Source organism: Anomaloglossus baeobatrachus, chromosome 2 (genome assembly GCF_048569485.1).
Source record: "Anomaloglossus baeobatrachus isolate aAnoBae1 chromosome 2, aAnoBae1.hap1, whole genome shotgun sequence".
NCBI classification, from domain to species: Eukaryota; Metazoa; Chordata; class Amphibia; order Anura; family Aromobatidae; genus Anomaloglossus; species Anomaloglossus baeobatrachus.
The window spans coordinates 462,567,719-462,583,118 of record NC_134354.1 but is presented as its reverse complement, the minus strand read 5'-3'; the positions used below and the strand labels follow the sequence as shown (position 1 = coordinate 462,583,118).

Below are 15,400 nucleotides of genomic sequence, written 5' to 3'. Positions count from 1 at the left end.
GGTGTGGACATCAGCCCCTGGAGGAAGGCAACAAGGATTTGTGTTTGACTTAGGTGTGCCTAGCCGGGGTGTGGGGTGTGTTGGTGTAGTACCTGTGACGACCTGGCTTGTCCAGGGCGCCACAGATGCAGACAACCTGTACCCATATCTGCATGTTCTGGCAGGAAAACCGCTGCGGGTAAAATGCGCGTTTTTGACACATTTTGCTGGGGTTTTTTGCAGCTATTTGCCACATTTTTTACGCGTTTTGTTTTCATTGCTTTCAATGTTGAAAACGGAGGAAAAAAGTAGACAGAATTAACATGCTGCAAGGAAAAAAATTCTGAACGTGTGCATAACACTTCTGAATTCTCATGGACTTTGCTGGCATCATGTTATCCTTGCAGATTTCTGAAAATCTACAAGAGAAAAACATGGAAAAAATGCACCGTGTGCACACAGCCTTAGGCTGGCTTCAGACATCTGTGTTTTAAGTACGTGTGACATCTATTTTTAACACGGATGTCACACGTACCCATGTTACCCTAATGTGTACTTAAACAGACGTGTTTTCACACGGACCGTGTGACCCCGCTATTTCACACGGAGATGTGCTCGCTTTTTCTTCGGCAGCACGGATGTCACACGGACTGCACACTGATGTGATCCGTGTGACATCAGTGTGACACGGACCGGAGAAAACACGGGTTTTTAAATAAAAAGATTTTCTATATCTACAGTACCTACAGTACCTGTATCCAGCGATGCTGTCTCCAGCTCTGCTGCCTCCTGCTCCTTACCCCCGCTGATTATTTTCATTGATTATTCACTGCAGTGAGCAGCTGGAAGCAGGGGCATCGCAGTGACAGAGCTGGAGACAGCACCGCCGAGGACAGCATCGCTGGGGACATTGCTAGTGACAGGTGAGTATACTGCCAGCAGTGTGTGCGCAGGGACGTCTAGGAGGTCATCGGATTTGCCAATGAACTCTGATGACCTCCTGATGACACCCCTGCGACACCTGCGCTACAGCGAGTGTCACGATGGTGACTTCCAGGGGTTCATGAGAATTCATTGGGAACTCCGATGACCCCCTGGATGTCACTGCACAAACTGCTGTATACTCATCTGTCACCGGCGATGTCCCCGGCGGTGCTGTCCTCAGCGATGCTGTACCCAGCCTATCCCCATGATGCTCCGGCTTCCATATCCTCCGGCAGTGAATAATCAATGAAAATAATGAGCGGGAGGCAGCAGAGCCGAAGACAGCATCGCTGGATACAGGTAAATATAGAACATCTTTTCATTGCAGAGACACGTGTTTTACCTGGTACGTGTCACATGAATTCAAACACGGATGTCACACGTGTGACACATGCGTGACACACGTGTAACACACGTAGACATATGTATGACAAACGTGTGACCATAACCATGTGTGTGACTGGTACCTGATTAAACACGGACATCTGAAACCAGCCTTAGGGTTCCAGTCACCTAATCACTGCAATTAATCCTCAGCCTTGTTGGTTATATGACTGCAAAACAGAGAATCATTAATTTAGGTACCTGAGGAGACCACCGGAGTGGTCAACACTAGAGAGATTGAGGTTTGCAGACTCATAGCTTGTTTAGATTTTATACTATATGACTTTGACCCATATTTCTTCTAAGTTCTTATAATGATCTATATAGTAGAGTATGGAATGTATACATGTCAGACCATACTTATGTAATGACGACTACCCTTGAATATTTTACTATGAAATTTATATATGTATATTTATTTTAAATATAAGCATGTTAATTACATTCCTCATGTAACTGATTCCAATCCTATACACTGTAATTTTGAATAACCGGAGAGAATATGAAAAAGTCTAGTTTGGACACATTTGTTCATGCAATGGTTTTCCTTGCTCTTATCAGAATGTGTGCATTGTAGAATCAGAGGGATGGCAGAAAAAATACAAAGGAACACATATGGAACCAAGAAGTGCATATACACACGTGAAACAAGCATTTGTCTAAAACCTTAGATTCCACAAAGAATACCCCTTTTACTCTGAGGACAGTTTTACACACCTTTGATATTATCTCAAGCAGCTTTACCCAGTAGTTACCAAGAATGGCTTTAAATGAACAGGTATATCTTATCAAACGTTTATTGATCGCATCACTGGCCTTCAAAAAATGTTTGCAACCATCAGGTGTGTTTTGCAGAGGAAGTGTTGGCATTCTAAAAGTGTAGGCAAATCCTCATTTGCAATGATGAAAACCATCAATTGGTATGATGAAGCTGACTCTCATCAGGACCACCTCAGAAAAGGAAGAAAAAGAATTACCTTTGTTGCAGAGGATAAGTTCATCGGAGGTACAAGACAGCACCTCACATAAAAGCCCTTATAAATGATGCACAGATATCAAATACCAGACATCTTAACATAAACTGTCCAAAAGAGACTGCTAATAACAGGCTTTTATGGTCAAACTGTTGCAAAGAAGCCACTACTAGGAACCAAAACAAGAAGTGACTTGTTTGGGCCAAGAAATGCAAATACTGTACATTAGTGGAAATCTGTACTGTGGTATGATGAGTCTAAATTTGACATTTCTGGTACCAATATTTCAATAAGAACAAAAACAAACCATTGCATGAACAGGCATGTCCAAACATTAATACATGTCCTTACCTTGGCTTGAACAGCATATGAAGCTAAAAGAACTGATGCCTCTGGAGAGCATAAAATTTCTTCATCCAGGATCTGCTTTTTAACCTATCATATAACAAGGATACTCCTGTAAGTCTAGGTAGAAGGCAGAGGAGCAAACATTTCTGTGCTTTTTCCATCAGACCCATCAACACCAATAAATTCTGCACTCTGGATTGTGACCATAAATATTATTTACCGTAAATATAAATTATTATTTTACAGGAAATTAAACTTTATCAAGTATCGAATCTCTCATTGAAAATGAATATTAAAATTACCTCTAAATCACTAATAGGTTCTGCATGAAGTAGATACTTTCAGTAAATCATTAGCTTTCAGAGACGCTAAATTAGTCTACATTTCACATGCACAGATGATGCTTTCAGTTTACTGTCAAATATTAGCTGGCATTTTATGGCTCATTAACGGCTCATGTTAGAGTACAACCAAGGGAAGGAAAGAGGAGCCGTTAAATTGATACAGATACTTTCATTAAAAGGTAATTACACCGAGGTCATAAACCATATCTAGACTATATAGACCTCCCCCCAATCCTTAGAACTGTGATGAATCTGATCAGTTCATATAGTGTTGTATTGTTTAGTATCTACCCTCCAACAATCCAAAATACTAATAAGGCGTCATGGGAAATTATGAAAAGAATTTTCTAAATGGATGCTTATTAATTTCTTTTATTGCTCAGCGCTCTAGGTAGGTTGCCACTATTCATGTCAGTCCCTATCTCAGACAAACTGGGATCGATTTCATTTAAATGGAATTTTTCAGCAGTCCCCCCCCCCCATGCTATTTATATGTGCATGTAACTCTTTCAAAGACCAAAAACATTTCTACATGACCAGTCTGACCTCTGTTACTGTAAAATCAGAATTTAAATTCATATGTAAATGAGGATCTAAATTTGTAGCCTCTGTCACTCCAGCTCTAATCCTCACCCAGCTGCACCTCCTCCCCGAGCCTGTGTAATGGCGTCTGGCCTGCATATCCAGTCATCACTCATCACGGCTCATTCACTCTGCACTCAGAGCGGGCAGTCATGCTGTTCTATGGCTGCTCGCTGTTATATTCAGATGTAGCAGAGTTGGAATCGCTGTGGGACCTTGTATGGATTATGTTGGACTTGCAGGGGTGTTTTGGGGTTAATAAAATCATTAAAGAGAGTGCTTTTTTACATTTTATTCCAAATAAAGGATTTTTTCGGTGTCTAGGTTTATTTACTTTCACTTACAGATTAGTGATGCGGGTATCTCATTGACGCCTGCCATGAGTAATCTAGGGTTTAGTAGCCGCTGTGCCCTGTTATTAACCCCTTATTACCCCAATTACCATGCACCAGGGCAACGGGAAGATCAGGGTAAAGTGCTGGGCTTGTCATATCTAATGGATGCGACAATTCTGGACGGCTCTAAGCTGATATTATTATGCTGGGTATAGCCTCAGAATACCAGACCTCAGCTGTCGGGCTTTATCATGGCTAGGTATCAAAATTGGGGAGGACCACACGTTGTTTTTTTAAATTATTTATTGAAATTAAAAAAAATCCACATGCGGTTCCTCTTCTTTTGATGCACAGCCAAGATAGGCATAAGGCTGGGGCTGTAGCAGTGGGTTTTATCTGTGCTAGGTATCAAAATACAGGGGGGAGGACCCTGCACCAATTGTTTTATTTATTTTTTTTATACCACGATACTGACGGTAGATGCTAGAATGTACCAGCTCCTTCCAGGTATGAAGTAATTTCAACATGCCCTATTACGTGATAGGAGCGTGTTCAAAATGCCGTCCGATGTTTGCAGCCAGAATAAACATTCTTTTTCTAAGTCCATATGGGCTTGGAGTTGTTTATTACAGAAGCGGGGGTCTGGGGTTGAGACCCCCAGATAGAAGGAGTGCAGACCCCAGTCCATGATTATGGTAGACGAGTGGAAACATCACCACGCCGACTAACCAATCCAGTCATGCCCACTAACGTGAATGAGCCCATACATTCTAGGCTCACGATAGATGCTAGAGTGTATGAACTCCTTCAGTTACACTGCTTTCCCTGCCCTCCGGCTGTCCTGGCATCTGTGATTGGATGCAGTCAGCTGACACGCTGACACTCAAAGTGGGGGTGTGTCTGACTGCGTGACTGACTGTAATTAGTTGAAAAAAGGAGAAGAAGAAAATGCGCATACAGTGGGATCACCAAAAATAGTAGAAAATGTCGTTTATTATATGAAAAAAGACATACCAGAACACAGATTTGAGATAAAAACAATTAAAAAGCAACAGCTTATACACACATTCGGTACCAATGGTATATGGCACCAAACAGCACCCCACCCCCTCAACAGGCCAAAGAACTCCAAAATAAGAGACTCCAATAAGCATACACAATAAGGCAGGACCCAAATTGGTTCAATAAACAAAAGAAATGTAACCAATAGTTGATACAATGCAAATACAAGACAGTGCAAGTACGACAGCAAACAGGAGTGCGTTCAAATATAGCACAAAAAGAATTGGTATAGACAAACGGTAACCTGCCTTAGAGAGATAAATGGAGCCACATGCGGAGCAGAACACATGCCCGCATACAGATAACACAGGGTAAGAGGCCAAAGGGATACGTGAGATGGGTAGGGTGGTAGCCCCACGCGTATCGCTACACAAAGTTGTAGCTTCCCCCTGAGCGCATGTGGCTCCATTTATCTCTCTAAGGCAGGTTACCGTTTGTCTATACCAGTTCTTTTTGTGCTATATTTGAACGCACTCCTGTTTGCTGTCATACTTGCACTGTCTTGTATTTGCATTGTATCAACTATTGGTTACATTTCTTTTGTTTATTGAACCAATTTGGGTCCTGCCTTATTGTGTATGCTTGTTGGAGTCTCTTATTTTGGGGTTCTTTGGCCTGTTGAGGGGGTGGGGTGCTGTTTGGTGCCATATACCATTGGTACCGAATGTGTGTATAAGCTGTTGCTTTTTAATTGTTTTTATCTCAAATCTGTGTTCTGGTATGTCTTTTTTCATATAATAAACGATATTTTCTACTATTTTTGGTGATCACACTGTATGCGCATTTTCTTTTTCTCCTTTTTTCAATTTGTCCTTTATTATGTCCTAGTGGTTTTTTATCCCATTTCTACTCATCTATATATACCCTTAGTGCCCTCCCACATGTGTTGTTCTGACTGTAATTAGTGGCCCAGGACGTGAATGCAAGGACTGGGAGCAGCTTACAGCCATGCCGAAGCCTTGGGAAGTCCACCACTTGCGTTCCCATTCCTCTATCCCTTCTACCACCATTTTTAATCTCCAGATTCTGATCCCCATAGACTTATATGGCGGCCAGATTTCGGACGGATCTGGATTTTTTAAAATCCCCCGGTTTTCTGCCAGTCTGCCCAGCTCTAGTCACTTGCCTTAAGGTAGACAGCATAGAGGCTGTCAGCCAATCAGGAGAAGGCAGTGATGTGTGAAAAATAGAGCTGGAGTGACAGAAGATTCTACAATAGCTCTTCAGCCTCACTTTCTTATCAATTCAAATACTGATTTCTCAGTCATGGAGGGACAGAGTAGCCATGTAAAGATATAGCTGGACTTGTCTTTGAAAGAGCTACATGAATATATAGTATGGGGTAAGAAATCCTGCTGACAGATTTCCTTTAAAGCCAATTTACCTTCCAATAGGTCCATGGAATCTCGTTGAAGCACAGAGAGGGCATATATTGTTATGTCATGTGATTCCTGCGCCCATTCAGGAGCCACTTCACTCTCCTCTCCATTAGATGTGATTGACATCTGGAAGATTTTAAAGCTGAAGCTTCTCTCTTATTTCCTCCAGATGACTGATTTCTCTGAAGGAGGGGATAGTAAAACTGTAATACTGTATACATACCTCCCAACTTTTTAAGAAAGGAAAGAGAGATAAAGTATGCCGCGCGCGTAGCGCGCCGTGGCAAATTTTGACCACGCCCCTGGCCACACCCCTAGCCACACCCATTTGGCAGTAAGGGTCATTCAGCAGATGCCCCGGACTGTTCATTCATATTTATAGCAGTCAGAATTTTTTTATATTTCTATGTGTCACTATATGACATGTTGCTTATTTGTGCCTATAAGGCCGTGTTCACACGTTGCATAAATTCTGTTTTTTTGTTTCTGTCTGCACCAAACTACACAATAACTATCTTCTCTGTTTTTTCCATTTTTGCTGCATTTTTTCTGCCTTTTCTCCATTATTAAATGTGTTTTTGGTTCAGATGCGTTTTTAAGTGTTTTTATTGTACAGAGAAGCTTTTTCCTGCATTTTTTTAAGCTCCACATAGAAACCTCCAGAGAAAAAAAAAAACAAAGCCGCAGAATTCAGTGGTGTCTTTTCATGGAATTACATCCACTTTACTTGGACAATTAAACACAGCAGAATAAATGTGCAAAGAAACAGCAGAAAAAATGCAGCATTTACACTACATGTGAATATGGACTAATTGTCCAAGCAAAGTGGATGAGACGTCATGAAATCTCCGCCCCTGGTGCGTGGAAAGACGCCGCTGAACTGTGCGGATTTGGTGTTTCTTTCTTTATAAGCTTCAGGATTCACATCAGCAACAAACATGTATCAAATAAGGGGGACAATGTATAAATAATACCGCAAACACGCAATAATCAGAGAACATTGTTATTGCACTTGTGGCGTGGACACCTGCAGAAAAAATTAAGCATTTACGCTATGTGTGAACACGGCCTCAGTGATCCATTTTTATTACATTTTTTATGGGTTTTAATAAAGAAAAAAAAAATTGCGCCATTTTTTTCCTGCCATTTACCGATCCCCATAAATAACCTGATCGCTGAGTTGTTCAGGTCATTACGATTACAGGGACACCAAATATGTCCATGTTATTTGCTGATTTGTGATGTTTATTATTTTATAAAAAAGTGTAATAAAATTACATTATTCTATTTTTTTATTATTTTTAGTAACTTTATTAGAAGAAAAAAAAGAATCCTCTTTTCCTCTCTCTCTAGAATACAGGAGATAGAGACGTTGCTCTGTACAATGCTGTGTCCTGTTTAATCTGCTGTGCAAGAGGCTGCATTGTAGGTTCATTTATGTAAAATCCTCCCTCTGACATGGTCAATCCTAGTGGCTCGACAGCTAGAGCAGCTAGGAAAGCTAGGAGGCTGCTGGATACAAGTTGTGAACGTTGCTGGTTTGAATCCAAGGTGGTGAAGATAAAAAAAAAAAAATTGTATTTGTATTTTTTTCCTCATTTCTTTATAGTAGTTTTATGGGAACAAATGAATCTGACTCTTTCCTTCACCTACATTGAGATACAGTATTTATCTATCTATCTATATCTATCCCTCTATCTATATATATATATATCTATCCCTCTATCTATCTATCTCTCTCTATCCCTCTATCTAAGAATCATAGATAGATAGATTGATTCTATCTATCTATCTATGATTCTATCTATCTCTCTATCTATGATTCTATCTATCCATCTATCTATGATTCTATCTATCTCTCTATCTATGATTCTATCTATCTATCTATCTATAATTCTATCTATCTAGGATTCTATCTCTCTATCTATCTATCTATGATTCTATCTATCTATGATTCTATCCCTCTATCTATCTATGATTCTATCTCTAGCTATCTATTATCTGTCGTGTATCTATATATCCCTCTATCATCCATCCCTCTATCATCCATCCATCCCACTATTATCCATCCATCCATCCCTCCCTCTATCCCTCCCTCTATCCCTCCATTCATCCCTCCATTCATCCCTCCATTCATCCCTCTATCCCTCCCTCTATCCCTCCATTCATCCATCCATCCATCCCTCCCTCTATCCCTCCATTCATCCCTCCATTCATCCCTCCATTCATCCCTCTATCATCCATCCATCCCTCCCTCTATCCCTCCATTCATCCCTCCATTCATCCCTCCATTCATCCCTCTATCATCCATCCATCCCTCCCTCTATCCCTCCATTCATCCCTCCATTCATCCCTCTATCATCCATCCATCCCTCCCTCTATCCCTCCCTCTATCCCTCCATTCATCCCTCCATTCATCCCTCTATCATCCATCCATCCCTCCCTCTATCCCTCCATTTATCCCTCTATTATCCATCCATCCCTCCCTCTATCCCTCCCTCTATCCCTCCATTCATCCCTCCATTCATCCCTCTATCATCCATCCATCCCTCCCTCTATCCCTCCATTCATCCCTCTATCATCCATCCATCCCTCCCTCTATCCCTCCATTCATCCCTCCATTCATCCCTCTATCATCCATCCCTCCCTCTATGCCTCCATTCATTCATCCATTCATCCCTCTATCATCCATCCCTCCCTCTATCCCTCCATTCATCCCTCCATTCATCCCTCTATCATCCATCCATCCCTCCCTCTATCCCTCCATCCATCCCTCTATCATCCATCCATCCCTCCCTCTATCCCTCCATTCATCCCTCCCTCTATCCCTCTATCATCCATCCATCCCTCCCTCTATCCCTCCATTCATCCCTCCATTCATCCCTCCATTCATCCCTCTATCCCTCCATTCATCCCTCTATCCCTCTATTCATCCCTCCATTCATCCCTCTATCATCCATCCCTCCCTCTATCCCTCCCTCCATCCCTCCATTCATCCCTCCATTCATCCCTCTATCATCCATCCATCCCTCCTTCTATCCCTCCATTTATCCCTCCATTCATCCCTCTATCATCCATCCATCCCTCCGTCTATCCTTCCATTCATCCCTCCATTCATCCCTCTATCATCCATCCATCCCTCCCTCTATCCCTCCCTCTAGCCCTCCATTCATCCCTCCATTCATCCCTCTATCCATCCATTCATCCCTCTATCATCCATCCATCCCTCTATCCCTCCCTCTATCCCTCCATTCATCCCTCTATTCATCCCTCTATCATCCATCCATCCCTCTATCCCTCCATTCATCCCTCTATCATCCATCCATCCCTCCCTTTATCCCTCCCGCTATCCCTCCATTCATCCCTCCATTCATCCCTCTATCATCCATCCCTCCCTCTATCCCTCCATTCATCCCTCTATCATCCATCCCTCCCTCTATCCCTCCATTTATTCATCCATTCATCCCTCTATCATCCATCCCTCCCTCTATCCCTCCATTCATTCATCCATTCATCCCTCTATCATCCATCCCTCCCTCTATCCCTCCATTCATTCATCCATTCATCCCTCTATCATCCATCCCTCCCTCTATCCCTCCATTCATTCATTCATCCATTCATCCCTCTATCATCCATCCCTCCCTCTATCCCTCCATTCATCCCTCCATTCATCCCTCTATCATCCATCCCTCCCTCTATCCCTCCCTCTATCCCTCCATTCATCCCTCCATTCATCCCTCTATCATCCATCCCTCCCTCTATCCCTCCATCCATCCCTCTATCATCCATCCATCCCTCCCTCTATCCCTCCATTCATCCCTCCATTCATCCCTCTATCATCCATCCATCCCTCCCTCTATCCCTCCATTCATCCCTACATTCATCCCTCTATCCCTCCATTCATCCCTCTATCATCCATCCCTCCCTCTATCCCTCCATTCATCCCTCCATTCATCCCTCTATCATCCATCCATCCCTCCCTCTATCCCTTCCTCTAGCCCTCCATTCATCCCTCCATTCATCCCTCTATCCCTCCATTCATCCCTCCATTCATCCCTCTATCATCCATCCATCCATCCCTCCCTCTATCCCTTCATTCATCCCTCTATCATCCATCCATCCCTCCCTCTATCCCTCCATTCATCCCTCTATCATCCATCCATCCATCCATCCATCTCTCCCTCTATCCCTGCATTCATCCCTCCATTCATCCCTCTATCATCCATTCATCCCTGTATCCCTCCATTCATCCATCTTTGCAGCTGAATAACCTGCTTCTGGTGTCTCACCTGCAGTATATAGGTCAAGATAACAAAATCTTCCTATTGGTTTCAATACAGGCAGTAGCTCAGTGGTAAAGCTACTGCCTTTGAAACAAGGAGCTCACAGTTCCACGGGTTTGAGTCCCGGCCGCCCCGAAAATCCAGAGCAGATGATAATTTAATTTAATTTATTCACTGCACTGAGGGGAGGAGCCGGGACACACCTCTAAAATCGTGGCAGTCCCGCAGAGTCCGGGACGGTTGGGAGGTATGCTGTATATAGGAGCCCAGGCCGCTCTGTATAACATAAAAAACACCTTCATTATAGTCACCTAGGGGGAGGTCCAATCCGATGGGCGTTGCTGCTCTCAGTTTGGTGCCTCCTCCATCTTGTGCAATCGCGGTCCTCCTGTCCAGCCTCGAGTCCATGACACGTCCTGCGTCATTCACACGGAGTCTTCCATTCCGCTCCTGTGCATACATACTTTGATCTACCCAGCTGATGGCAGATCAAAGAACTGCAATGCACAGGCGCGAGGAAAAGTCAAAGAATGCCCGCGCATGCGCACAACAGTACTTTGATCTGCCCTTGCACAAGGGCTCACTGGTTTTTATTTGTGCAGTGCCCACTTTACACATGCTTTTCTATTGGACTATTTGAGTGCTATCTGCGTTTCGTCACACTACACTGTGGAAGTTGTTTGAGTGACAACTACCAGGCACCAACTATCTCATTTTTGCTGCTTCTTGTTCATATTTTTTTATAGACATTAAATATTTTATTGCAAGCTTTCACCTCTTTTGAAATGTAAAATCTTGGTAAATACAATCCTTCCAAACTAACATTATGACTCTTTTTGTAGAAAACAAGTATCCTTCTGTGCCTGGACAAGTCTTTTGCTTCCAGCATTCAGATGACACACTCCCTCTAAGAACAAGTCTCAATTTGCTAGGAACTTTTTTTTCTCTGGGAATGGGTATAATACATTTCGTGTTCTTGTTACACTACATTTAGATTAAGGCTTACTAAACCAATATAACAAGGCGATCTCAAGTAAACACATACAATGTCTATGCTTACATGTTCTGTCACCATTATGGCTGTATGGAGGAATTTATCATGGGTGAAATATTTGAGGTCAGTGTTGTTTTGACAGCTTTACATGTATTTGAGTCAAATGCATCAAAGTGTAGCACAATGTTTGATAAAGCTGTACATAATACACTGCTGCCTACAGGTGTTTCTTCCAGTTTGACACCATCCGCCTTAGGCTACTTTCACACATCCGGTTTGAGCACTGCGGCTCAATCCAGCTGTGAAACCTATGCAACGGATGCGGCGAAAACACCGCATCCTTTGCATAAGTTTTTACATGCGGCCCATCCGTTTTTTTCCGGTTGCGGCGCGCTACTGAGCATGCGCAGTGGAAGAAACCACATGCGGCGGCCGGATGCGTTTTTTGCCGCATCGCTCCGCATCCGGCGTCCAAAGGCATGCATTGAAAACTGCGCCGCAGCGTCCAGATGCGGCGCGATGCGGTTTTTTTCTGGAGCAAAAAACGTGCCAGGGAACATTCCAGCCGGCTGCCGCACCTGCTAAATCTGCGGCATGCGGCAAAAACCGGACGGAACGCAAGCCCATGCGGCACAATGCGGCGCCAATGCAAGTCAATGTTGGAAAAAACGAAACCAGCGGCAAAAAAAAACGGTTTCGTTTTTCAGCAGAGCGCCGGATTGTGCCACACTGCTACAGCCGGATGTGTGAAAGTAGCCTTACTGGAGCAAGATTTTAGCTTTTTTATTCTTTTTTTTTTTTCATCAAATCCACTGATGAATTTCTCTCATGGGTTTTCTCTATAAATACCATTTGTCACAAAATAAATGCATTCTTAAAGCAAATCTGTGAGCAGGTTTTTGCTATGTCGCCTGAGAGCAGCATAATGTAGGCAAGAAGATTCTGAATCTAATGGTGTATCACTTAGATTACTGAGTGCAGCTGTGCTGACACAATCAAAGATTTTAGATTTTGCATGCAGTAGAGTCCATACAGCTGCTCCTGCCCACACTAGGCTTACAGTGTACGTTTCTATAAATCACAGAAGGAGTCGGAGTCGGACAACAGCTCACGCACTGCTGGGTCCCACTAATGATAAAGCTAGGAAGCTTAAGCTTAACATTGCAGATAAACAAAAACACACTTTGTGATAAGAGATGCAGGGCTGAATTCTCTGTTTTAACTCTTACAGCATGCTGTCTTTAGATTATATACCAAAAACCTGCTGACAGAGTCCCTTTAAGTCAGTTCTCAATGATAGTGCCCTTTTTCATGGCTGTTATTCCCAAAATCTGTGTTCACCTTCTCTATTTGTCCATAGTTAAACAGAAAATACTAAAGCTAATTCTTTTTATCTCTTTCTCCGGTTTATCTGCCATACATACTTGTGAAGCAGCCCATTCACTTTTTCATTCTTTAACAGGTATTATGAAAGTTGAAGACACCGACAGGAACAAATTAACAGATTGGAGAGTTATATGAGGTGCGCTGCTGTCCACCCACAGACATGGGAATACATAAAAATCATAGGACCCCGTAGCAGAAGTCTTAATTGGGTTCCCTCAAAAAAAAAAAATATTCAGCAGGGTAACAGAAGAGCATATCTCATAAATTTGAAACCCTTTCAAAGTAATTTTCCTCTTATTGAAGCTTCTTAGCATTGCCAAGCATTAAAATACCTTATATGTCACCGCAACATAGTTAGGTCATGACAACACTCTATGATGCCCCCACAATCACCCCAACACTGCCGTCCACACTATATAATGGCCCCTGTAAGTCCTCCTGTTGTGAATGTCTTCTGTGTGGGTGCTGTTTTTGAGCTCCCCCTGGTGGCCAGGAATGGTAGTGAAGCTGAGTCTGAGTCTGTGACTCAGACAGATGTCAGCGTTGATTGGGAATTAGGGAAGTCCTACTGCAGACAAGTCTGGTGTATATAGGAGAGCACTTTTTGCCTTGCTGGTGCCGGTGATAGTTGAATGTTCCTCAGTCTCTGAACCTGGCTTGGAGTTCTGTCTTCCCTGTCTTCCTGTGCAAGACCTCTGCAGATAAGTTTGCAAGCTTTTGCTTTGCTTCCTGGTTTACACCTAAGGGTGTTTGTTTTTCTTTTTGCTTGTTTGGAATCTGTTTTCTTGCAGGTGAAGATTTGCTTTTCTAGTTTGGTGAGCATGGGGGTTCCCCCTTTGCTAGCTCTTCTGCAAGAAAAGGGAGATTCTCCCTGTTAAACTTGATTATTTGCATTTTTGTGGGGTTTTTTGGTATTTTGTTTCTCCCATTATTTACAAGAGTACCTGATATAGTGGGGGTGAAGTCGTGTGACCTCCAGGGCCATTTTTTTTTTTTAAAACATATTTTATTTGATGTCAGCAAGCACATATCATCAACAAGAGAACATGTTGTTACATTCCATAAAATGTCTCCGGATCGTACAATGCTTCTGTTACATCATTTTCTTTTTCATTGTCACAACAATTTCAACTCCATAGAATTATCTTAACAATAATTATCTTTAACTTAACAACCTAACGTATTTGTTCAATTCAGTTGGTCCTTTGGATGCTCCCTGACTTCAGTGTCCCTAGTGTCCCTGCAATGTCTTCCACACAATACCAAGACGTGTGTTCAAATGCTTTAATTAACTGGGTGATTTCCATTTGTGTGAAGCTTTGCTCAATAAATGTTCTCCACTTTTTGAAGAATCTTTTAGTGAACTTTTCCTTATGTTTCTCCGAATCCAGTTTGTTGTACATCATTATTGTTTTTAGGGTATCAACTATTTCTGTATTTCTCGGAGTCTGTCTTATCAGCCAATTCCTAAGTAGGCATTTCTTAACTACAAGCAATACTACGTGTATTGCATCTGGAATGTGAGCACTTGCTCTGTCAGTTTCCGTAGGGGCTTCTATACAGTGAAACAAACAGGCCTGAGGGGTGACGGGTATAACTACTTTCCAAATCCTCAATATGTACGCCACCGCTTCCTCCCATACCCCCCTCACTCGTGGGCATTCCCATATGCAGTGAAACAGTTTTGCCTTATGGAGTCCACATTTAGGGCAATGGTCCAAGAAATGCCCTGGTGAGCTGCTATGTGGTATATTAAAGGCATAAATTGCGTTGTGTACTAGCTTAAATTGCATCTCCCTCCATTGTTCATTTATCATTACTTTCTTAACAGATTCCAACCCCCTTAGAATTTTATCATAGCTGTCCGGATCGCCTAGAGCAGTCTCCCAGGTTTTAAATATTTGCTCTTTCCAGGGGCCCTGTACTTGATCTCTCAATCGTTGGTATATGATCAAAAGGGATTCATGCCCCGCTCCCTGACCAATCAATATATCAAAACTCCCCTTCTTTTCAGCCTTCCCAACCTCTTTTACCACTGATGTGTAATGTCTTGTAAATCAGGGCCATTTTACTATCAGGAGATTGGTATTTTTCTGCAGGGTTTGTACTGACCGCAATCAGTTTCCTTTTCTTTCCTTTGTATCTAGGTAGTTGGGCCTCGCCTTTGCTAAATCTATTTTTCCTATCTCTGTATCGTGTTTTCCTACATCACCGTAATCTCTATATGTTGGGGGTTGGCTATTCCTTTGGGGACTTCTCTGAGGCAAGGTAGATTTCCTCATTTCTATCTGTGAGGTGTAGCTAGTTTCAGCTGTGACGTGTCGTCTATGTTTTTAGGAACGCTCCTCGGCTACTTCTAGTGTGGT

At 42.6% G+C, this 15,400-nt stretch overlaps 1 protein-coding gene across 2 annotated transcripts in view; it reads right to left on the bottom strand.

The window, feature by feature from the left end:
• Positions 1 to 15,400, bottom strand: part of LOC142291653 (merlin-like) — a 121,864-nt gene that overhangs the window by 48,788 nt on the left and 57,676 nt on the right. For both annotated transcript variants that reach the window (XM_075336331.1, XM_075336332.1), the window contains exon 5: positions 2,673 to 2,756. In XM_075336331.1, coding sequence (XP_075192446.1) covers positions 2,673 to 2,756 — 84 coding nt within the window. The remainder of the gene's footprint in view (positions 1 to 2,672; positions 2,757 to 15,400) is intronic.